Source organism: Triticum dicoccoides, chromosome 3A (assembly GCF_002162155.2).
Source record: "Triticum dicoccoides isolate Atlit2015 ecotype Zavitan chromosome 3A, WEW_v2.0, whole genome shotgun sequence".
In the NCBI taxonomy this organism is placed as follows: Eukaryota; Viridiplantae; Streptophyta; class Magnoliopsida; order Poales; family Poaceae; genus Triticum; species Triticum dicoccoides.
In genome coordinates, this window is record NC_041384.1 from 202467099 (window position 1) to 202489616 (window position 22518).

Below are 22518 nucleotides of genomic sequence, written 5' to 3' on the forward strand. Positions count from 1 at the left end.
GCAGGAACCTCTTCGAGAGGGCCCGAACCTGGGTAAATATTGTCTCCTTCATCCCATGTTACCACCGATTCAAGATCCACAGCTCGGGACCCCCTACCCTGAGGTCTGCCGGTTTTACCGCCGACATTGGGTCAGATTGCTTCTCATGTTAGGGAGTTTAGCTGTGTTGTGTGTTTGTTCGGGCCGAGCAACCCTTCTCTCTCTTGTCTCTCTGCTCTGGGCACCGTGTTCACTCCATCTTGCGATCATGCATGTGTTGTGCCATCACTTTGTACTAATTCCCTATTCTTCTATCAATGGAAAGATACGGAGGCTTTGCGTATTTGCGGGAAAAAATGTATTTTTCTCAGCCTTACCTTTTTTTTTAATTTCTCAGCCTGACTTGGAGTTAGGTGTCGATCTGATTGACAAATAGTGGCGTTTTGTGAAGAGAAGATGGTAAGATTGTTAATATGAGTGAGATATATAGTACCTAATACTCCCTCTGTTCCGAAATAGTTGTCGTTGGGGGATTTTTCAGACCAGGTGGAAACGAGCAAATGTACAAAAATACCCCTGATTTGAAAACGAGTCATCGTCTTCCTCCGCCAGGCTCCTCCTCGTAGTCTTCCTCCGCCAGGCCACCTGCGCCCTCCACCTCCTCCAGCTGCTAGTCCGGCCACCTCCTCCTCCGCCCTCTACCTCCTCCTCCTCCGCCGCCTGCTCCTCCTCCTCCTCCTCCTCCGCCCAGTCTGGTGGCCACCGCTCCCAATTTGATCGCCGCTGCCCCAGCCTAGCCGCCCCACCGCTCCTCCCAATCTAGTCCTCGCTGCACCAACCTGGTCCTCTCAACCGCACTGACCAGCCTGATCCTTGCTGCTCCCCCGCCCGGTCCTCGCCAGGTACTCCTCGCTGCTCCCAATTCTTATCAGTTTTCGCCAAATGCAGAATTGGGAGAATTTGTTGATGCTTTTAGGTACAATAGTCTGTAAAATTGATCAGGAGACATTCAATCAGGAAGAATTTGTTAAGATCAATAACTATGGCAATCAGACAAGATCATCACCCTCACAATTGGCATCAGAAGAAATTACTGGAGTGTAATGATCAATTGGGAAACCTGTAATAAAGGGCAACCTGGTGCATGTAGCTCCCGCTTGCGCAGGGTCCAGGGAAGGGTCCGACCACTTTGGGTCTATAGTACGCAGCCTTTCCCTACATTTCTGTAAGAGGCTGTTTCCAGGACTTGAACCCATGACCTCATGGTCACAAGGCAGCAGCTTTGCAATTGGGAAACCTGTAATGCATGAGATAATTTAGAGAAGAAGAGAACAAGCAAAGTAGCAGGAGAGGAAAGGAGTGGGAGAGGAGAGGAGTATGGAGGGCACAAGGGAAGTACACTAAACTACAGATGCAAGAAGAGAAAGATAAGAGAGAAGAAGAGAGAAGAGAAGTCCTACTGTAGCTGAAAAAGTTTCAGTTAAGTAACTGAAAAAATTCAGTTAATGAACTAAAACTTACACTAAACTACTGATGTCCTACACTAAACTACTACTGTCCTACACTACTGCAAGTGCTATACTACTGCAACTGTTAAATTAACAGAATTTTTTTTATTTAGTTTCACTTAAAGGAAAAGATTCATTTTAAGCTAATGTACCAAATCAACAGAAGATTCATGACAAGATTAACAGTAGCAGAAGCTTCATGTGCTAAAATCTGAAGCTTCATGGGCAAAATTACAGAAGCTTCATGTGCAAAATTACAGAATTTGCAAAACTAAAAATGTGATTCAGAATTTACAAAATTACAGAAGCTTCAGCAGGTGATGTTTCTCTTTTGTTCAGATTTTTTTCAATGAAACCAAAACAGTACTGCACTTCATTTTAAGCTAATCCATACTCCAGTTTACTCCATTTAGATAGGAGAAGATAAGAGAGTTTAGAGAGCAAGGAATATCCAAGATAGCCTGAATGCACCATTCGATCATGATGAGCAGCAGAATTGCATTTTTACTTGTTATTATGTCCAAAAAATCTACTCAAAGACATGAATAATGCATAACCAAGGACACGTTGTGCATCAATTTCATCAACGCGGTCTGGGTAGAATGAAACCCATACTGAGTAGTCAGTATACATTGCCTATGGTTCTGTTAGGAAACCCATTTTGAGCAGGAGAGAGCAAAGCTTACCCTGCAGACCCAATTCTATCAATTTCAAGTAACCTCCAGGTTGTAACAATTCACCCACAATTCTATCAGGCTCTGTCAGGTCTCTCTCTATGACATGCACCCGTCGATCATCCTGTGCCACCAACACATAAAGCAGGATATAAGCAAAAAATATCCAAGATAACAGTAATGCACCATTCGATCATGATGAGCAGCAGAATTGCAATTTTACTTGTTATTATGTCTAAAAACTCTAGATGAAACTTTTGTACTTTATCACTATTGGCTGGTACACAATCTCTGAAAATTTCAAAATTATAAAAGGAACTTTTCTTCCTTAATTTGTTGTCTGAACTACTCCAAAACCAAAACCAAAAAAATCAAGTTCAATAACTCGTTCAAGATTTTTCTATTGATGATATATCATTGTCGGAGTTGTTGTAAGCCACAGAAGAAAATAAAGTGGGTCCTCAAAGTAGTTGGGCATCTCATTAATTATGCAAAGCTAGAGGACATCAAGTCTCTGTTGGAGCAAGTTGAACGAGAGGGCATGGAAAAGACTAGAGAATGAGAGAAGATAATAAAGATGACTCTTCCTCCTCTTTGCCCATTTATGAGTAATTTACAGTTCTGTCGCCCATATGTTCTCCTTAATTTAGCCAGAAAGAAAATAAGTAATTTCAGCAAAACTTGTAGGGCAGCCCTGGCATGATTTTTGCAAGGCAAATAACAAACTTATTAAAACAAATTTCTTGTAGTTGCAGAATCAGCCATGCATAGAAGAACTCTAGCCATCGATCGCAATGCAAGGCCTCGTGTTCTTTTAGTACTTGAACAAACATTAAGTAAGACTCTCTACAGTCTACACACTACAAATCGAACAGCTCCCCTAACACGGCCCTGCTTGGGAGCTGTATTACCAAGTTTAACTGAAACTAAAACTACCAGCGCAGGTATACTGAAACTTAATTTCAGTTAATCTTGTCAATTTCAGTTAATCATTTTGTGTTGCCTTGCCTAGAAAATGTGGAGTATATAATGCATGGTGTTCTATTTTACCTTATAAACCGGGCCAAATCCACCTTCGCCAATTTTGTTTTCCTCAGAAAAGTTACTTGTAGCCTCTAATATCTGATGAAACTCACATACTGAAAATTCAGACAACTCTGCTTCCACTTCCCAAACAAGTTCATCTCCTTGAAACTGGTGAGTACTTTTTTCCTGTAACTTCACTTTACCTGAAAATTGTGAACTGGCACTATCAATATCGATCTCTGTAATTACGACTCTTTATATTTATGTTGAGCATTTTAGTAATTAACCGGCTAATTTACCCACCTTTTGTGTGCCTTTTTCTAAGCCGACAACAGTAAACGATGAAGCAGCAGAGAGCAACCAGTGTTACAGTTGCAGCTACCGATAAGGCTATTACCCAACGTACGGGTAGATTTACCACCCAACAGCAACGATTCATTCTGAGCAAGTACTACTGACGATTGTTTTACTACCAAACAGCAAAGAGATGAGCGCATTGTATTGAGCAAGTAACCAGCGGAAGGTCAGCAATCGACTAACTGAGGAGGATGCAGCAGGCAATACCGAGAGAACACAGCATGCGCGGATCGAATGCGTCAGCGAGGTGGGGACATCTGACGAAGACGACGACGTGTGCACCGTGAGGACGAAGACTCTGCTCCAGATCCGCCGCTCCACTGCTCTGGCGCTGCTCCCGATCCACCGCTCGGGTGCCGCTCCACATCCATGCCTCCCTCGCCCAGATCCAGCGCTGGCGCTCCACATCCACGCCTCTATTGCATATTCCAGAGTAGAAGCTCGTCGCCGGCTCAAAAGATTGATTTTTTTACCTCCGGGGTGTGAGTGGAGGCGGGGTGGTGGAAAGGAAGAGGGAGAGGGAGAGGGAGGGTGAGGTCAGCGATGGGGTGGGGAGAGGGGAGCGTGAGGCCGGCGAGCGGCGGGGAGAGGGGAGGCAGGTGAGAAGGGAAGGCCGACGAGCGGCGAGAAGCGTGCGAGAGAGCACGAGCGAGTGAGTGCGGTTGGGCAAGCGAGTGAGCAAGCGAGTGCGAAGGCCGGCGAGGGCAAAATTGGAAAGTGGGGATATTTCTGTACTACGCGAAAGTTGAACTAGAAACCTTCAGCGACAACTATTTCGGGACAGAGGGAGTAATTAGCAGCTCTATTTTGTTGTATAGAAACAGTGGAAGCTAGTGAGGCCACCGTACTTCTTCAGTATGCACCTTATTACACACAGACAATAGCACCAGTTCAATCTCGCGCTTTAAGTAATGTCCTCTTCTTATTGAAGGCAAGGGATGACCCCATTTTGACCGCTTTATTTTACCTTGGGTAATGTCCATGAGATAACAGTAAGTGGGAGACTAAAAGGTAGAGTTAGCTGCCAGGCTCCTTGTGGCACTATATCTTCACAGGAAGTTGTCATACAAAGTAACAAAACCATATAAGTGCATACAGAGTACTAAAGGGAATCAGATTCTAGAGGTCTGAATCAGATTGACCAATAACAAGCAACAGCCAGCGTCATGAAAAAGATAGGAGTTCATACAAAGTAGAACCAACGGTCAGTGACCAAAAACAAGTACTTCCATTGACCAGTAACAAAGCAGCGCAGTGCTAAAAGAGGGGCAGTGTCCTCATTCAAGAGAGCCTAGTCATACAGCATGCTAAAAGCTAATTCTAGATGTCTGAAACAGATTGAGTGCTAACCGAAGCAATGGTCAGTGACCAAAACTAAGATAGCGTGCTAACATCTAATTCTATTAGTCTGAAACAGATCGAGTGCTAACCGAAGCAATGGTCAGTGACCAAAAATAAGCACATACATCTAAACAGACGATATACCCTGCATCAGGACAAGAAAAGCTAATCTGATCGCTCTGCAATTGAGTGCTAACAACTAATTCTTCGTCAACTCAGAATATGTCCAGGCCTGCATGCCAATCGCTTCTCACTTGTTCTCTGCAATTTCAACCACATGCCCAGGTCTCATGTCCTTGACAATCGCTTCTCACTTAGTGTTCTCTCTGCAATTTCAACCAAAAAAAACAAGTGTCAGGACCACCAAACCTGGGACATGTTGAAAGCACGACTTTTTCCATGTTCTCTAAAGTAGATAGAATTACCTTTCGTTACTGTGAGTCTCTAAGCTGAACACGTGTAGTTCTCCCAAGCATATTGTAACCTGCATAACAAATCAGTTATGATGGAACATCAATTTTGAATAGAGCAAACAAAATCAAACTTTAGACTTACATCCCCTGCATATCCAACACCATAACAAGATCTTCAATAAGCGTAGATATGAAAGTTGGAAATCTGTATGAAGCAATATACTCCAGTTCCTCAAGGTTAGAGATGTTTTGTTTTTTATCACCCTGATTGGCCTGTCAAGCACAACATATATCGTTATTTCAGACGACAACTAAAATACAAGCGTGTGGAGTACTCGAATTATGAGAAAACTTACATCCCCGCCATGCTGCTGGAAGTTCCATAAGAACCTAAAAAGGTCACACGAATTGGGAGCATAACTGGTCAGAGTGTTATTGGGGTCGTTGTACTTGAATAGCAACACCTTGTTAAGTAACGAGTTCAACGCAGCGTCTACCCTCCAATCCTTAGTAGTAAGCTTGGTCTTAGCCACAAGGTCATCAACTTTCTGTTTCTCTATTTGACCCATTGATTTATAGGCTTGGAAGACTGCACTTATGAGGATCGTGACTGCTCTTGGTGACTTGACTGCTGGATGGTTGTGCAGGAATTTAAGGAACTTTTCCTTCTTTGCCTTTGAAGGACATGAACCAACTGTAGGGGAGACCATCAAGTTGTACAGTTCCTGGATATAACTAATTGGATATCCTTGGGAATCTCTGAATTCATCTACCAGCAATAGCCTAGCCAACATGGACAGATCTAATAGCAGATTGGCAAAACTTCCATCGCACATGGGTTCACGCTTAATGCGGCAGCGGTGTCCACTCATCCTTAGATCCTCCATAGTGAATTGCCTGCCCCAACTTTGGTGCCGGTTATGAGCATCAGTTATCACCTTAATAAACCCTGACCACAGATTTCTACCATACTTGGTGCAGATGACCGCTGAACCACCACCCTCAATTGGGCTCGTATCAACAACTCCATACTTATTCAGATACTGTCTCACTGATCTCTCTCCGGGTATCTTTAGATCATACACACACAAAAATCAAGTTATTTTGCAGCATACAACTTATGAAAAGACATGTGCTTCGAACCAATAATTGTGGAGCATATTAGTTTAAGCATGATAGGATTGGTTTCTGCTATCTATTAACTCAAGCAACAGAATTAATAGTTTAATACTACTCGTACTAGAAATTGGAGTATTACTGTAAGCAGTAGATAGAGCAACACACACAAACAAAACAGTGATGTTAATGACTATAAACAGAACTGTGAGTGGCCAAACACACACAAAAAAAGGAATTCTGCAACTTTGATACATAAGGATTGCTAAATTAGTTCTTGCTCTCCTAGATAGTACTCCCTCTGTAAACTAATATAAGGAGGGAGTATAAACTAGTCCATGATCATCAAGTGCGGGGTTCTATAGTATTTCTATATAGGCTATATATCACCATTCGCTGAAATAAATTTAGGAAGATGAGGATACATACTAGGTTCAGCATCCATTGAGGCCAAATGTACAGCATAAGAACCCAGCAAACATCTCGGACCCAATCCGTAGAGCAATACAGAATACCGATTGTCCATGGCGCTCCTAGAATTGCCATGCGCAGACCATCATGTACCCGGTTTGTTGATATCCACTCAGCGCATAGCAAAATCCACATTAACCAAGTAAGAATATGCAACTTCAACCTCCAAATAGCTCCTTCCTTGAAAGCCTGTGCAACTTTCTTCCTGGCCTCTCTCTCAGCCCGCTTTCTTTCTTGGCATGAAGCCATATTTGATCCCTAATTGCTTGATAACTGGAAGAAAATATTTAATTATGTCAGACTAATCAATTAGTAAGCGCAAATGCATAATGCCGAATAATACACATATCCGAGGGAGTATGACAACTTGTCAAATAAGCAAATTACTCCAATCACAGCCAGTTCAGCAAAAACAGTGTATGAAATAGTATTAGAGTTTGTTGGGCCGTATATGTGTGAGTAAGTCTGGCCCACGTGGCCCATGTAAACCAGTATATGTATTGTACAGACTAGAGAGGAATAGAGTTATCCAGAAATTTCCCAAACCCACCACACTTCAGAGTTTAACAGCAGGGTGCAGAGCTGGGTGACTAGATAATTAAAATACCATGCAAGAGCAGAAAAAAGTAGGTTACTGAAGAGCAAAACCATCATCCTTACAGAAAACTAGATTCCTGAAAGGATTCTAAGCAAAGAAAACAAAAGTACTATGTTCAAGACAAAAGAAAGCAAATCTGTACTAGCTGCAACCTTATCCCTAGACTACACATGTAGCAATTTTAAGAAGCAAACTGAGCGCCCCAACAGCGACATGATTCTAACAAAAGGAGGCCAAAAGAGGCAACATATCTCTCAGTTTGTAAAAAATAAAAAGAACATGGGTAAACATTTAAGCCAAATCAAACAACAGTGATCATGCATATCGGTATCACTGCTAGGTGAATATATCAGTTTTGTAGGAATTTTGGGGCTTGCTACACCATTTCGAATCAAAACGATGGACGAGTATAATGAATATGAGCGTACAACTAATCAATTTGATATCTATTTCTAGAAGAGGAATGGGTGTTAAATCTTAAAACAACAAGTGCCAAGCCATTGCAAAAAGTTACTTGTCAGCTTGATATCTATTTCAGAAATAATTTCTAGATTGAATTTCTAACTCTCAAACAAAGCTAGTTCAAAACCTAAGAAGAGAATGTGTGGAACTCAAATCGTAGGTGATTAAGAAAACCTTTGTATGATAACTATATGACAATAGACAATCAGTACCTTCTTAAATGAGAGATTTGAAAACCTAATGATACATAAGAAGTAGCTGATTAACTGTCCAACAAACAAATACCACAAGCCAGACAACGACTTAACGTATAGTTCACCAAAAACAATGTATGAAACTCAAATGTTAGCAGAACAAGGGAACTTTTGCAATTAATTCTAATTAAATGATAGACAATTTGCTACATTCTGAAATAGAGATTCTAAAGCCTACATGAAGTACAGTTTTAGTTAAGCAAACCCTATGGAAGATGAATTAATAAGCAAACAAACAAGAAACGAACCCCCAAACAGGGAACCAGGACCCAAGCTGCACAAACAAGTTGAACCGCGAGGCAGCACCCACAAACCCGGGACCAAATTTAGGGACCTCAAGCACCAATTAGCAGAGCGGATGAAGCAGGGGGCATACCGAATTCGTATCAGGGACAACACCTCTAGCCCACGGCAGTAGTCATCACCGGCACACCCAAAGTCCACGGCTACAAGGAGCTGGGTGACTGGATAATTAAAATACCATGCAAGAGCAGAAAGAAGTAGGTTACTGAAGAGTAAAACCATCATACTTACAGAAAATTATATTCCTGAAAGGATTGTAAGCAAAGGAAACAAAAGTTACTATGTTTGAGACAAAACAAAGCATATCTGTACTAGCAGCAACCTTATCCCTAGACTACACATGTAGCAATGTTATGAAGCAAAGTGAGCGCATCAACAGCAACATGGTTCTAACAAAAGGAGGCCAAAAAGAGGCAGCATATTTGACAGTTTGTAAAGAATAAAAAACATGGGTAAACATTTAAGCCAAATCAAAAAAAGTGATCATGCATATCAGTATCACAGCTAGGTGAATATATCAGTTTTGTAGGAACTTTGGGGCTTGCCACACCATTTGGAATCAAAACAATGGACGAGTATAATGAATATGAGCATACAACTAATCAATTTGATATCTAATTCTAGAAGACAAATGGGTGCTAAATCTTAAAACAGCAAGTGTCAAGCCACTGCAAAAATTTACTTGTCAGTTTGATACCTATTCCGGAAATAAATTTAGATTGAATTTCTAACTCTCAAACAAAACTAGTTCAAAACCTAAGAAGAGAATGTGTCCAACTCAAATCGTAGGTGATTAGGGAAACCTTTGTACTGGAACTGTATGATAATAGATAATCAGTACCTTCTTAGATGAGAGATTTCAAAACCTAATCCTACATAAGGAGCAGCTGACAAACTAATACCACAAGCCAGACAATGACTTGGCGTATGGTTCACCAGAAACAATGAATGGAACTCAAATGCTAGCAGATCAAGGGAACTTTTGCAATTAATTTCAATTGTATGATAAGAAGACAATCTGGTACAATCTGCGACTGAGGAAGACAAATTAATAAGCATACAAACAGGAATGTAACCCCCAAACGACTCAATCTGCAGAAATAAGTTGAACGGCATGGCACCACCCACAAACCCGGGCCCAAATCTGAGAATCTCAAGCACCAATTCGCTGGGCAGATGAAGCAAGGGGGAAACAGAGCTCGTATCAGGGGGCAGTACCTCGATCCCACGGCAGTGGCCACCACCGGCACACCCGAAGTCCACGCGACAGCAAAGGAAGACCGAAGCGTACGGTGAGAATCGACCCCAGACAGCAGCCGCGGCCACCCTTCCCCTGCCGCCGGAATCGCTCCTGCGCTCCACCTAATTGCAGGACGAAAACGAACTGATTACCCCCGTCGTCCTCGCCGCTTAAAGCCTTAAAACCCTAGCAAAGGGAGGAGGGAGGAGAGAGCGCGGACTCACACGCGAGCCGAGAAACGCGCGGCGCGGTGGATTCAGGGAGCCGTCACGGGAGGAGAAGACACCGCGCTTCACCGGAGGAGGGGAAGGCGGTCGTCGCTGGAGGAGGGGAAGGCGGTCGTCGCCGGAGGAGACGCCGCCTTCCGCGGGACGAGGAGCAGGAGACGCCGCGCTCCCGTGGAAGGGGCGCGTCTGCCTCGCCTCGCCTCGCCTCGCCTCGCTTCGTTTGTAGCCCAGGCCCAACTAGCGAGAACGCAAACGGTTTTATATATAGTCCTACAAAATGTTCACGCACCTCAAAAGAAGTGCTCACACACTTAATAAAGGGGTTTTGTATTTTCAAAAAAAAAGTGCTCACGCATTTTAATAAGGGAAAAAAGGTCATTGCACTTATAATATGTTCACACGTTTCTAAAAATTGTTCATGACATTTTAATTCATGTTGGTACCATTAAAAATGTTCACAAGATGTAAACAAATCATGACATTTTATAGCATCTTCAATGAGATGTAAAACATTGTTCCTGCAATTTATGAAAAATGTGCATGGCATGTAAAATAGTGTTTTTAACCATTAGAAATGTTTGCAACATTTCCAAAAATGTTCATATGTTTAAAAATGTTCAGTAAAGTATAAAACCTTGTTTGTTCAATTTTTAAAAATGTTCATGGCATACGTTAAAATTCCATAACTATTTAAAAATTTGTATGTGCAGTTTTTAAAAAATGTTCATGACATATATTAATTTTTGTAAACATCAAAAAATGGTCATGAAATTTACAGAAATGTTTATGAAAATAAAGAAACTTGTTCACATATTATTATTTTTATGTTCACATATTTATGTATACAATGCCACTTTATTTTTTGTGTCAAACTTTGAATTTTAATTTTGATCAACAAAATATGAGCTATATGTCGTAAAAAATATATCATCGAAAAGTTCTCTAAAATGTGCATCCAGTGACATACTTTTGTGGCATATGACTCATATTTTGTTGGTAAAATTAATAGTCAAACTTAGACATAAAAATATGAAGTGGTGTAAGGGCATATTTATCCCTTAGTTGTTTTGGTGATTGATGACAATGCTTTGCGGACTAATCGTGTGCATTGAGTATTTTCAGACATATCATAACTAGGCACAAGACGATTTGATGCCCTCGAAGACTGTTGAAGACGGTGTTTCTCTATGTTTCTTTTCGGTGGATTTGAGTCGTAGGAAAGCTGTACTATTAAGAGGGGTTCGCTTTGAAAAGGTTTGGGTGGAATCATCACATACACGTCTACTCCTTTTGCACCATCTTTCCTTTGGCTCTTTGGAGCATTCTCCGTTTTTCTGTGTCTCTGCGAAATGAAGGACTTCTAGTGTTGCTATTCTAAGGCACGCGGTAGTACTGCTCTTTAGAGCGGTAGTACCGCGGGGCCTTGCGGCAGTACCGGCCGTAGGTGCGGTAGTACCGCTTCTTGGGAGCGGTAGTACCGTGGCCTCTGGCCAGGCTTAGCCGCTCGAGCGATTGTAGGGCGGATGTAATTTTTTTTACATCTGCGCCCTACGTGGTAGTATCGCCCCATGGGTGCGGTAGTAACATGAGCCCTAGCCTGGCACAGCAACACGAGCGGAAGTAGGGGCGGATGTAATTTTTTACATCCGCGCCCTACGCGGTAGTACCGCTCCTGGCATGCGGTACTATCGTGTCGGATTTTTGCACAGATTCCAACTCAGCGGAAGTTGCCATGAATATATATTTATATGTCCATACCTTTCCAAATCTGGACTATCCCTGCCTTGCGGCAGAGTTGGTTTGGTTCCTGCTGCATGGGCAGTAGTTGTAACACCCCGATAATTTGGCTACAATAACCTCACCCTATTGTGCCATGTCAACATATTTTATTAAGCCAATTTGCCAGTTGATAAAAAAATCGGAGTCAAATTCAAAATTCAAATAACAAGTCAAGTTAGTATTTCTTCAAACTATAAAATTAAAATGTGCAAATTTTAGTATAATTCCCCCCGATCATTTTTCATGTTGAATCCAATATCATTTGACTCTCCGATTAATCTCTAGTAAAATATAAAGTGGTCCAACTACAACAAACGTAACCATTTCAAAATAAACAAATAATTATAAGTTTCCAAATGACTCAAAACTTTATATGCCACTTCAAAATATTGTGCTTGAATTTTGTGCCAAATTTCAGGCTTAACTAAATCCATTTGCTAGCAGCTAAATAGAAAATTGTGGTAGAAATGTAAAGAAAAGGGAAAAGAGAGACGTGAAGAAGGGGACCTAATCTACTGGCTCTATGGCCCATCTAGCGAAAGGGTAGGCCCAGCCCACCTCCACCTCACCCCTTCCTCTGTACAGGAGACAAGGGGGGTCGTGGCACACATCCATGGCCATGGCCACGGCCACGACGTGCGTGGCGACCATCGACGCCCCCTGGCCGCCTATAAGAGCGCCGCCCGAAAACCCTAGATCGAGCTCCTTCTTTCCCCCTTCGTTCCCCCTTCGCCCCCTTCCTCTTCTTCTCGGAAATCGAGCTTGAACCAGTCGCGGTCACCGCTGCCTCGTCGTCGTTGTCGCGGTCGTCGATGTTTCCGGCATGCGGGAGCACGCCCAGGAGGTCCGCCGCGGCCGGCTTCATCAGTTCAGGGGACCAACTCAAGCCTGGACGCCCCTCCTCAACGCTTGCATCGTCTTCTTCCGTCGGCCGTCGCATCTCACGTCACCATTGCCGCTGCTCCGAGCCGTCCCCTGCCTCCCCGACCTCGTGGTCGCGCTCGCGGTGAGCAACTCCTCCGGATCCCCCTTCCTCCGCCTTGATACGGTCGCTATTTGCCGTCCCCGATCACACCCGAGCTCTCCTGTACGCGTACGCCTACGTGTGTGCCGCGCTGCTGCTCCTTGCCGCTGCTGCGTTGTACTGCTGCTGCTGCGTGATGCTACTGCGTGCTTCCTGCTGCTCCACCTACTGTCGCCTAGCGCCACCGCTGGCTAGCGCCGCCGCTTGTTACGGCCACTGCTGCGCTGCCCTGCCTGCTGGCCATGGCCGCCGTGGCCATGTGCCCATGCGTGCAACTCAGCCAGGGGTCCGGCTAGCTCTGGATATGAGGCCGGCCCAATCCAGTTTTAATCAGGGGGTAATCCCCTTAACACTAACCCCTTGTAGACTACCTAACCCAGTTAGTTAATAGGTATATTTGTCTCAAAAAAAGAAGTTAATAGGTATATGACAGTGGGGCCCCATCACAAATTAAAACTAGTTTAAATCATTCCAATTAACACATTAGTGAATTGCAGGTGGCCCCCTCCCTGACAGTTTGACCGGTCTACCTTGACCCCTTTTGACCGGTTGACTAGACTTTTAACTTTGGCTGGCCCCACATGTCAGCCTCTATGGCTAGACAACCACTGGTACACATCGTTTTTCCTATTTATTTTCGAATTAAATAAATTTCAGAAATTTCAGACAAACTTTAAAGCTTTAAAAAATCAGAGAAAATAATCCATAACTCGGATGAAAAAGTTTTATATATGGAAGTTGCTCAGAACGACAAGACGAATCCAACTACGCGGTCTGTTCGTCCGCCACATGTCCCTAGCATAGCGAACATCGAACCTTTCCCCTCGGGTTCGTTTGTCCGAAAACGCGAAACACCGGGGATAATATCTCGGATGTTTCCCTCCTTCACCGGTACCACCTCATACCGTGTTAAGACACCCCTAGCACCGCTACTTGTCATGTCATGCATCGATATGCATCTGTTTGCTTAATATTTATTGTTTCTTCCCCCTCTTCTCACATTAGACACCGAGACCGACGCCGCTGCTACCTAGTACGACTACGGTGTTGATGACCCCTTCTTCTTGCCAGAGCAACCAGGCAAGCCCCCCCTTGGATCACCAGATATCGCCTATTCTTCTCTCTACTGCTTGCATTAGAGTAGTGTAGCATGTTACTGCTTTCCGTTAATCCTATCCTGATGCATAGCCTGTCCTTGCTACTACTGTTGTTACCTTTACCTGCAATCCTAATGCTTAATATAGGATGCTAGTTTATCATTAGTGGCCCTACATTCTTGTCCGTATGCCATGCTATACTATTGGGCCGTGATCACTTGGGGGTGATCACGGGTATATACTATACTTTATACATGATACATGTGGTGACTAAAGACGGGTCGGCTTGTGGAGCACCCGCGAGTGATTCATGGATTGGGGGCTGAAAGGACCTTTGTCCCAACGGCTCTCTGAGTGGATCTTTGTGGCAAAGCGACAGGGCAGGTTGAGACCACCTAGAAGAGAGAGGTGGGCCTGGCCCTGGTCGGCGTTTGCGGTTATTTCAAAATAACACGCTTAACGAGTTCTTGGTATTTGATCTGAGTCTGGCTACTGGCCTATATGCACTAACCATCTACGCGGGGACAGTTATGGGCACTCGACGTCGTGGTATCAGCCGAAGCCTTCGTGATGTCAGCGACTGAGCGGCGCGCGCCGGATTGGAACGTAAGCCTGCTCTTGTATTAAGGGGGCTAGTTCTGCTTCCGGCCTGTTGGGGAACGTTGCAGAAAACAAAAAATTTCCTACTCGTTTCACCAAGATCATCTAGGAGTTCATCTAGCAACGAGTCATAGGATGCATCTACATACCTTGTAGATCGCGAGCGGAAGCGTTCAAAGAACGGGGATGATGTAGTCGAACACGACGTGATTCGAATCACCGGAGATCCTAGCACCGAACGGACGGCACCTCCGCGTTCAACACACGTACGGAACAGCCACGTCTCCTCTTCTTGATCCAGCAAGGGAGGGAGGAGAGGTTGAGGGAGATGGCACCAGCAGCAGCATGACGGCGTGGTGTTGATGGAGCTGCAGTACTCCGGCAGAGCTTCGCTAAGCACTATGGAGGTTGAGGAGGTGTTGGGGAGGGAGAAGGAGGCAACCAAAGGCCAAGGACTCAAGGTATGAAGTCCCTCCTCTCCCCCACTATATATAGGGGTGCCAAGGGGGGGTGGCCGGCCCTAGGAGATCCAATCTCCTAGGGGGTGCGGCGGCCTAGGGGGGTTTCCCTCCCCCCCAAGGCACCTAGGAGGTGCCTTCCACTAGTAGGACTCCTCCCCCTTGGAAACCCTAGGCGCATGGGCCTTGTGGGGCTGGTGCCCTTGGCCCAAGCAGGCCAAGGCGCACCCCCTACAGCCCATGTGGCCCCCGGGGATGGGTGGCCCTATCCGGTGGGCCCCCGGGACCCCTCCGGTGGTCCCGGTACAATACCGATAACCCCGAAACTTGTCCCGATGCCCGAAACAGGACTTCTCATATATAAATCTTTACCTCCGGACCATTCCGGGACTCCTCGTGACGTCCGGGATCTCATCCGGGACTCCGAACAACATTCGGGTTACTGCATATACATATCCCTACAACCCTAGCGTAACCGAACCTTAAGTGTGTAGACCCTACGGGTTCGGGAGACAAGCAGACATGACCGAGACGACTCTCCGGTCAATAACCAACAGCGGGATCTGGATACCCATGTTGGCTCCCACACGCTCCACGATGATCTCATCGGATGAACCACGATGTCGAGGATTCAATCAACCCCGTACGCTATTCCCTTTGTCTATCGATATGTTACTTGCCCGAGATTCGATCGTCGGTATCCCAATACCTCGTTCAATCTCGTTACCTGCAAGTCACTTTACTTGTACCGTAATGCATGATCCCGTGACCAGACACTTGGTCACTCTGAGCTCATTATGATGATGCATTACCGAGTGGGCCCAGTGATACCTCTCCGTCATACGGAGTGACAAATCCCAGTCTTGATCCATGTCACCCAACAGACACTTTCGGAGATACCCGTAGTCTACCTTTATAGTCACCCAGTTACGTTGTGACGTTTGGCATACCCAAAGCACTCCTACGGTATCCGGGAGTTACACGATCTCATGGTCTAAGGAAAAGATACTTTGACATTGCAAAACTCTAGCAAACGAACTATACGATCTTGTGCTATGTTTAGGATTGGGTCTCGTCCATCACATCATTCTCCCAATGATGTGATCTCGTTATCAATGACATCCAGTGTCCATAGTCAGGAAACCATGACTATCTGTTGATCAACAAGCTAGTCAACTAGAGGCTCACTAGGGACGTGTTGGTGTCTGTTATTCACACATGCATTACGATTTCCGGATAACACAATTATAGCATGAATAGAGACAATTATCATGAACAAGGAAATATAATAATAATGCTTTTATTATTGCCTCTAGGGCATATTTCCAACAGTCTCCCACTTGCACTAGAGTCAATAATCTAGTTACATTGTGATGAATCGAACACCCATGGAATTCTGGTGTTGATCATGTTTTGCTCTAGGGAGAGGTTTAGTCAACGGATCTGCTACATTCAGGTCCGTATGTACTTTACAAATCTCTATGTCTCCATCTTGAACATTTTCACGAATGGAGTTGAAGCGACGCTTGATGTGCCTTGTCTTCTTGTGAAACCTGGGCTCCTTGGCAAGTGCAATAGCTCCAGTGTTGTCACAGAAGAGCTTGATCGGCCCCGACGCATTGGGTATGACTCCTAGGTCGGTGATGAACTCCTTCACCCATATTGCTTCATGTGCTGCCTCCGAGGCTGCCATGTACTCCGCTTCACATGTAGATCCCGCCACGACGCTTTGCTTGCAACTGCACCAGCTTACTGCCCACCATTCAAAATATACACGTATTCGGTTTGTGACTTAGAGTCATCCAGATCTGTGTCGAAGCTAGCGTCGACGTAACCCTTTACGACGAGCTCTTCGTCACCTCCATAAACGAGAAACATTTTCTTAGTCCTTTTCAGGTACTTCAGGATATTCTTGACCGCTGTCCAGTGTTCCTTGCCGGGATTACTTTGGTACCTTCCTACCAAACTGACGGCAAGGTTAACATCAGGTCTGGTACACAGCATGGCATACATAATAGAACCTATGGCTGAGGCATAGGGGATGACGCTCATCTCTTCTATATCTTCTGCCATGGTCGGACATTGAGCTGAGCTCAATTTCATACCTTGTAACACAGGCAAGAACCCCTTCTTGGATTGATCCATATTGAACTTCTTCAATATCTTATCAAGGTATGTGCTTTGTGAAAGACCTATGAGGCGTCTCGATCTATCTCTATAGATTTTGATGCCTAATATATAAGCAGCTTCTCCAAGGTCCTTCATTGAAAAACTTTTATTCAAGTAGGTCTTGATGCTGTCCAAGAGTTCTATATCATTTCCCATCAAAAGTATGTCATCTACATATAATATGAGAAATGCTACAGAGCTCCCACTCACTTTCTTGTAAACGCAGGCTTCTCCATAAGTCTGTGTAAACCCAAACGCTTTGATCATCTCATCAAAGCGAATGTTCCAACTCCGAGATGCTTGCACCAGCCCATAAATCGAGCGTTGGAGCTTGCACACCTTGTCAGCATTCTTAGGATCGACAAAACCTTCCGGCTGCATCATATACAATTCTTCCTTAAGGAAACCATTAAGGAATGCCGTTTTGACGTCCATTTGCCATATTTCGTAATCATAGAATGCGGCAATTGCTAACATGATTCGGACGGACTTTAGCTTCGCTACCGGTGAGAAAGTCTCATCGTAGTCAACCCCTTGAACTTGTCGATAACCCTTAGCGACAAGCCGAGCTTTATAGATGGTCACATTACCATCCGCGTCTGTCTTCTTCTTAAAGATCCATTTATTTTCTATGGCTCGCCGTTCAACGGGCAAGTCAGTCAAAGTCCATACTTCGTTCTCATACATGGATCCTATCTCGGATTTCATGGCTTCTAGCCATTTGTCGGAATCTGGTCCCGCCATCGCTTCTTCATAGTTCGAAGGTTCACCGTTGTCCAACAACATGATTTCCAAGACAGGGTTGCCGTACCACTCTGGTGCGGAACGTGTCCTTGTGGACCTTCGAATTTCAGTAGGAGCTTGATCAGAAGTACCTTGATCATTATCATTAACTTCCTCTCTAGTCGGTGCAGGCACCTCAGGAACATTTTCTTGAGTTGCGCCATTTTCCGGTTCAAGAGGCAATACTTCATCAAGCTCTACTTTCCTCCCACTTACTTCTTTCGAGAGAAACTCTTTCTCCAGAAAGGACCCATTCTTGGCAACAAAGATCTTGCCTTCGGATCTGAGGTAGAAGGTGTACCCAATAGTTTCTTTTGGGTACCCTATGAAGACGCATTTTTCCGATTTGGGTTCGAGCTTTTCAGGTTGAAGTTTCTTGACATAAGCATCGCACCCCCAAACTTTTAGAAACGACAACTTAGGTTTCTTCCCAAACCATAATTCATACGGTGTCGTCTCAACGGATTTCGACGGAGCCCTATTTAAAGTGAATGCGGCAGTCTCTAAAGCATAGCCCCAAAAAGAAAGCGGTAAATCGGTAAGAGACATCATAGATCGCACCATATCTAACAGAGTGTGATTACGACGTTCGGACACACCATTACGCTGAGGTGTTCCAGGCGGCGTGAGTTGTGAAACTATTCCACATTTTCTTAAGTGTGCCCCAAACTCGTGACTCAAGTATTCTCCTCCACGATCTGATCGTAGAAACTTGATTTTCCTGTCACGTTGATTTTCAACCTCACTTTGAAATTCCTTGAACTTTTCAAAGGTTTCAGACTTGTGTTTCATTAAGTAGATATACCCATACCTACTTAAATCATCAGTGAGGGTGAGAATATAACGATAGCCACCGCGAGCCTCAACACTCATTGGACCGCACACATCGGTATGTATGATTTCCAATAAGTCGGTTGCTCGCTCCATTGTTCCTGAGAACGGAGTCTTGGTCATTTTACCCATAAGGCATGGTTCGCACGTGTCAAATGATTCATAATCAAGAGACTCTAAAAGTCCATCAGCATGGAGCTTCTTCATGCGTTTGACACCTATGTGACCAAGGCGGCAGTGCCACAAGTATGTGGGACTATCATTATCGACTTTACTTCTTTTGGTACTCACATTATGAATATGTGTAGCATCACGTTCGAGATTCATAAGGAATAAATCATTCACCATAGGAGCATGACCATAAAACATATCTCTCATAAAAATGGAACAACCATTATTCTCAGATTTAAAAGAGTAGCCATCTCGAATTAAACGAGATCCCGATACAATGTTCATGCTCAAAGCTGGCACTAAATAACAATTATTAAGGTTTAAAACTAATCCCGAAGGGAGATGCAGAGGTAGCGTGCCGACGGCGATCACATTGACCTTGGAACCATTCCCGACGCGCATCGTCACCTCGTCCTTTGCCAGTTTCCGCTTATTCCGCAGCCCCTGCTTTGAGTTACAAATGTGAGCAACTGCACCGGTATCAAATACCCAGGAGCTACTACGGGCACTAGTAAGGTACACATCAATTACATGTATATCACATATACCTTTTGTTTTGCCGGCCTTCTTATCCGCTAAGTACTTAGGGCAGTTCCGCTTCCAGTGACCGCTTCCCTTGCAATAAAAGCACACAGTCTCGGGCTTGGGTCCATTCTTTGGCTTCTTCCCAGCAGCTTGCTTGCCGGGCGCGGCAACCTCCTTGCCGTCCTTCTTGAAGTTCTTTTTACCCTTGCCTTTCTTGAACTTAGTAGTTTTATTGACCATCAACACTTGATGTTCCTTTCTGACTTCTACCTCTGCTGATTTCAGCATAGCAAATACTTCAGGAATGGTCTTTTCCATCCCCTGCATATTGAAGTTCATCACAAAGCTCTTGTAGCTTGGTGGAAGCGACTGGAGGATTCTGTCAATGACCGCATCATCCGGGAGATTAACTCCCAGCTGAGTCAAGCGGTTATGCAACCCAGACATAGTGAGTATGTGCTCACTGACAGAACTGTTTTCCTCCATCTTACAGCTAAAGAATTTGTCGGAGACTTCATATCTCTCGACCCGGGCATGAGCTTGGAAAACCATTTTCAGCTCTTCGAACATCTCATATGCTCCATGTCTCTCAAAACGCTTTTGAAGGCCCGGCTCTAGGCTGTAAAGCATGCCGCACTGAACGAGGGAGTAGTCATCGAAACGTGCCTGCCAAGCGTTCATAACGTCTTGTTCCGCAGGGAGAACGGGTGCGTCACCAAGCGGTGCTTGTAGGACATAATCTTTCTTGGCAGCTATGAGGATGATCCTCAGGTTCCGGACCTAGTCCGTATAGTTGCTGCCATCGTCTTTCAGCTTAGTTTTCTCTAGGAACGCGTTGAAGTTGAGGACTACATTGGCCATTTGATCTACAAGACATATTGCAAAGATTTTAGACTAAGTTCATGATAATTAAGTTCAACTAATCAAATTATTAGTGAACTCCCACTTAGATTAGACATCCCTCTAGTCATCTAAGTATTACATGATCCGAGTTAAACTAGACCGTGTCCGATCATCACGTGAGACGGACTAGTCAACATCGGTGAACATCTTCATGTTGATCGTATCTTCTATACGACTCATGCTCGACCTTTCGGTCTTCTGTGTTCCGAGGCCATGTCTGTACATGCTAGGCTCGTCAAGTCAACCTAAGTGTTTGCATGTGTAAATCTGTCTTACACCCGTTGTATGTGAACGTCTGAATAAAACACCCGATCATCACGTGGTGTTTTGAAACAGCGAACTGTCGCAACGGTGCACAGTTAGGGGGAACACTTCTTGAATTTTATTGTGAGGGATCATCTTATTTACTACCGTCGTCCTAAGTAAACAAGATGCAAAACATGATAAACATCACATGCAATCAAATAATAAACGTGACATGATATGGCCATTTTCACATAGCTCCTTTGATCTCCATCTTGGGGCTCCGTGATCATCTTGTCACCGGCTTGACACCATGATCTCCATCATCATGATCTCCATCATCGTGTCTCCATGAAGTTGCTCGCCAACTATTACTTCTACTACTATGGCTAACGCGTTTAGCAATAAAGTAAAGTAATTTACATGGCGTTTCTCGATGACACGCAGGTCATTAAAAGAATAAAGACAACTCCTATGGCTCCTGCCGGTTGTCATACTCATCGACATGCAAGTCGTGTATCCTATTACAATAGCATGAACATCTCATACATCACATATAGATCATTCATCATTCATCACAACTTTGGCCATATCATATCACAAACCACTTGCTGCAAAAACAAGTTAGACGTCCTCTAATTGTTGTTGCAAGTTTTACGTGGCTGAATTAGGGTTCTAGCAAGAACGTTTTCTTACCTACGTTAAAGCCACAACGTGATTTGTCAACTTCTATTTACCCTTCATAAGGACCCTGTTCATCGATTCCGCTCCAACTAAAGTAGGAGAGACAGACACCCGCCAGCCACCTTATGCAACTAGTGCATGTTAGTCGGTGGAACCGGTCTCACGTAAGCGTACGTGTAAGGTTGGTCCGGGCCGCTTCATCCCACAATACCGCTGAAGCAAGAAAGGACTAGTAACGGCAAGAAAGTTGACAAATCTACGCCCACAACAAATTGTGTTCTACTCGCGCAAGAAGAACTACGCATAGACCTAGCTCTGATACCACTGTTGGGGAACGTTGCAGAAAACAAAAAATTTCCTACTCGTTTCACCAAGATCATCTAGGAGTTCATCTAGCAACGAGTCATAGGATGCATCTACATACCTTGTAGATCGCGAGCGGAAGCGTTCAAAGAACGGGGATGATGTAGTCGAACACGACGTGATTCGAATCACCGGAGATCCTAGCACCGAACGGACGGCACCTCCGCGTTCAACACACGTACGGAACAGCCACGTCTCCTCTTCTTGATCCAGCAAGGGAGGGAGGAGAGGTTGAGGGAGATGGCACCAGCAGCAGCACGACGGCGTGGTGTTGATGGAGCTGCAGTACTCCGGCAGAGCTTCGCTAAGCACTATGGAGGTTGAGGAGGTGTTGGGGAGGGAGAAGGAGGCAACCAAAGGCCAAGGACTCAAGGTATGAAGTCCCTCCTCTCCCCCACTATATATAGGGGTGCCAAGGAGGGGTGGCCGGCCCTAGGAGATCCAATCTCCTAGGGGGTGCGGCGGCCTAGGGGGGTTTCCCTCCCCCCCAAGGCACCTAGGAGGTGCCTTCCACTAGTAGGACTCCTCCCCCTTGGAAACCCTAGGCGCATGGGCCTTGTGGGGCTGGTGCCCTTGGCCCAAGCAGGCCAAGGCACACCCCCTACAGCCCATGTGGCCCCCGGGGATGGGTGGCCCTACCCGGTGGGCCCCCGGGACCCCTCCGGTGGTCCCGGTACAATACCGATAACCCCGAAACTTGTCCCGATGCCCGAAACAGGACTTCTCATATATAAATCTTTACCTCCGGACCATTCCGGAACTCCTCGTGACGTCCGGGATCTCATCCGGGACTCCGAACAACATTCGGGTTACTGCATATACATATCCCTACAACCCTAGCGTAACCGAACCTTAAGTGTGTAGACCCTACGGGTTCGGGAGACAAGCAGACATGACCGAGACGACTCTCCGGTCAATA

At 44.9% G+C, this 22518-nt stretch overlaps 2 protein-coding genes across 6 annotated transcripts; both read right to left on the reverse strand.

The window, feature by feature from the left end:
• Positions 1-425: 425 nt before the first annotated feature.
• LOC119267850 lies at positions 426-4241 on the reverse strand. Of its 4 annotated transcripts, none has more exons than XM_037549286.1 (5): positions 3752-4241; positions 3491-3656; positions 3212-3390; positions 2174-2285; positions 426-1276 (listed from the first exon to the last, which is right to left on the reverse strand). In XM_037549286.1, exons 2-5 carry the CDS (start codon positions 3624-3626, stop codon positions 1029-1031), a joined length of 675 nt encoding a protein of 224 aa, XP_037405183.1. In that variant the 5' UTR covers positions 3627-3656; positions 3752-4241; the 3' UTR covers positions 426-1028. The 4 variants fall into 4 exon arrangements, with proteins under 4 accessions (XP_037405183.1, XP_037405182.1, XP_037405180.1 ...); XM_037549285.1 differs by lacking the exon at positions 3491-3656 and having other exon boundaries at positions 426-965; positions 1052-1276; positions 3752-4240; XM_037549283.1 differs by lacking the exon at positions 3491-3656 and having other exon boundaries at positions 426-965; positions 1046-1276; positions 3752-4240.
• A 470-nt stretch (positions 4242-4711) lies between these two features.
• LOC119267851 lies at positions 4712-10198 on the reverse strand. 2 transcript variants are annotated; one of them, XM_037549288.1, is made up of 8 exons: positions 9967-10198; positions 9721-9864; positions 8576-8663; positions 6844-7158; positions 5655-6368; positions 5441-5562; positions 5311-5369; positions 4712-5211 (listed from the first exon to the last, which is right to left on the reverse strand). In XM_037549288.1, exons 4-7 carry the CDS (start codon positions 7132-7134, stop codon positions 5330-5332), a joined length of 1167 nt encoding a protein of 388 aa, XP_037405185.1. In that variant the 5' UTR covers positions 7135-7158; positions 8576-8663; positions 9721-9864; positions 9967-10198; the 3' UTR covers positions 4712-5211; positions 5311-5329. The 2 variants fall into 2 exon arrangements, with proteins under 2 accessions (XP_037405185.1, XP_037405184.1); XM_037549287.1 differs by having other exon boundaries at positions 5441-5571.
• Between the last annotated feature and the right edge of the window lie 12320 nt (positions 10199-22518).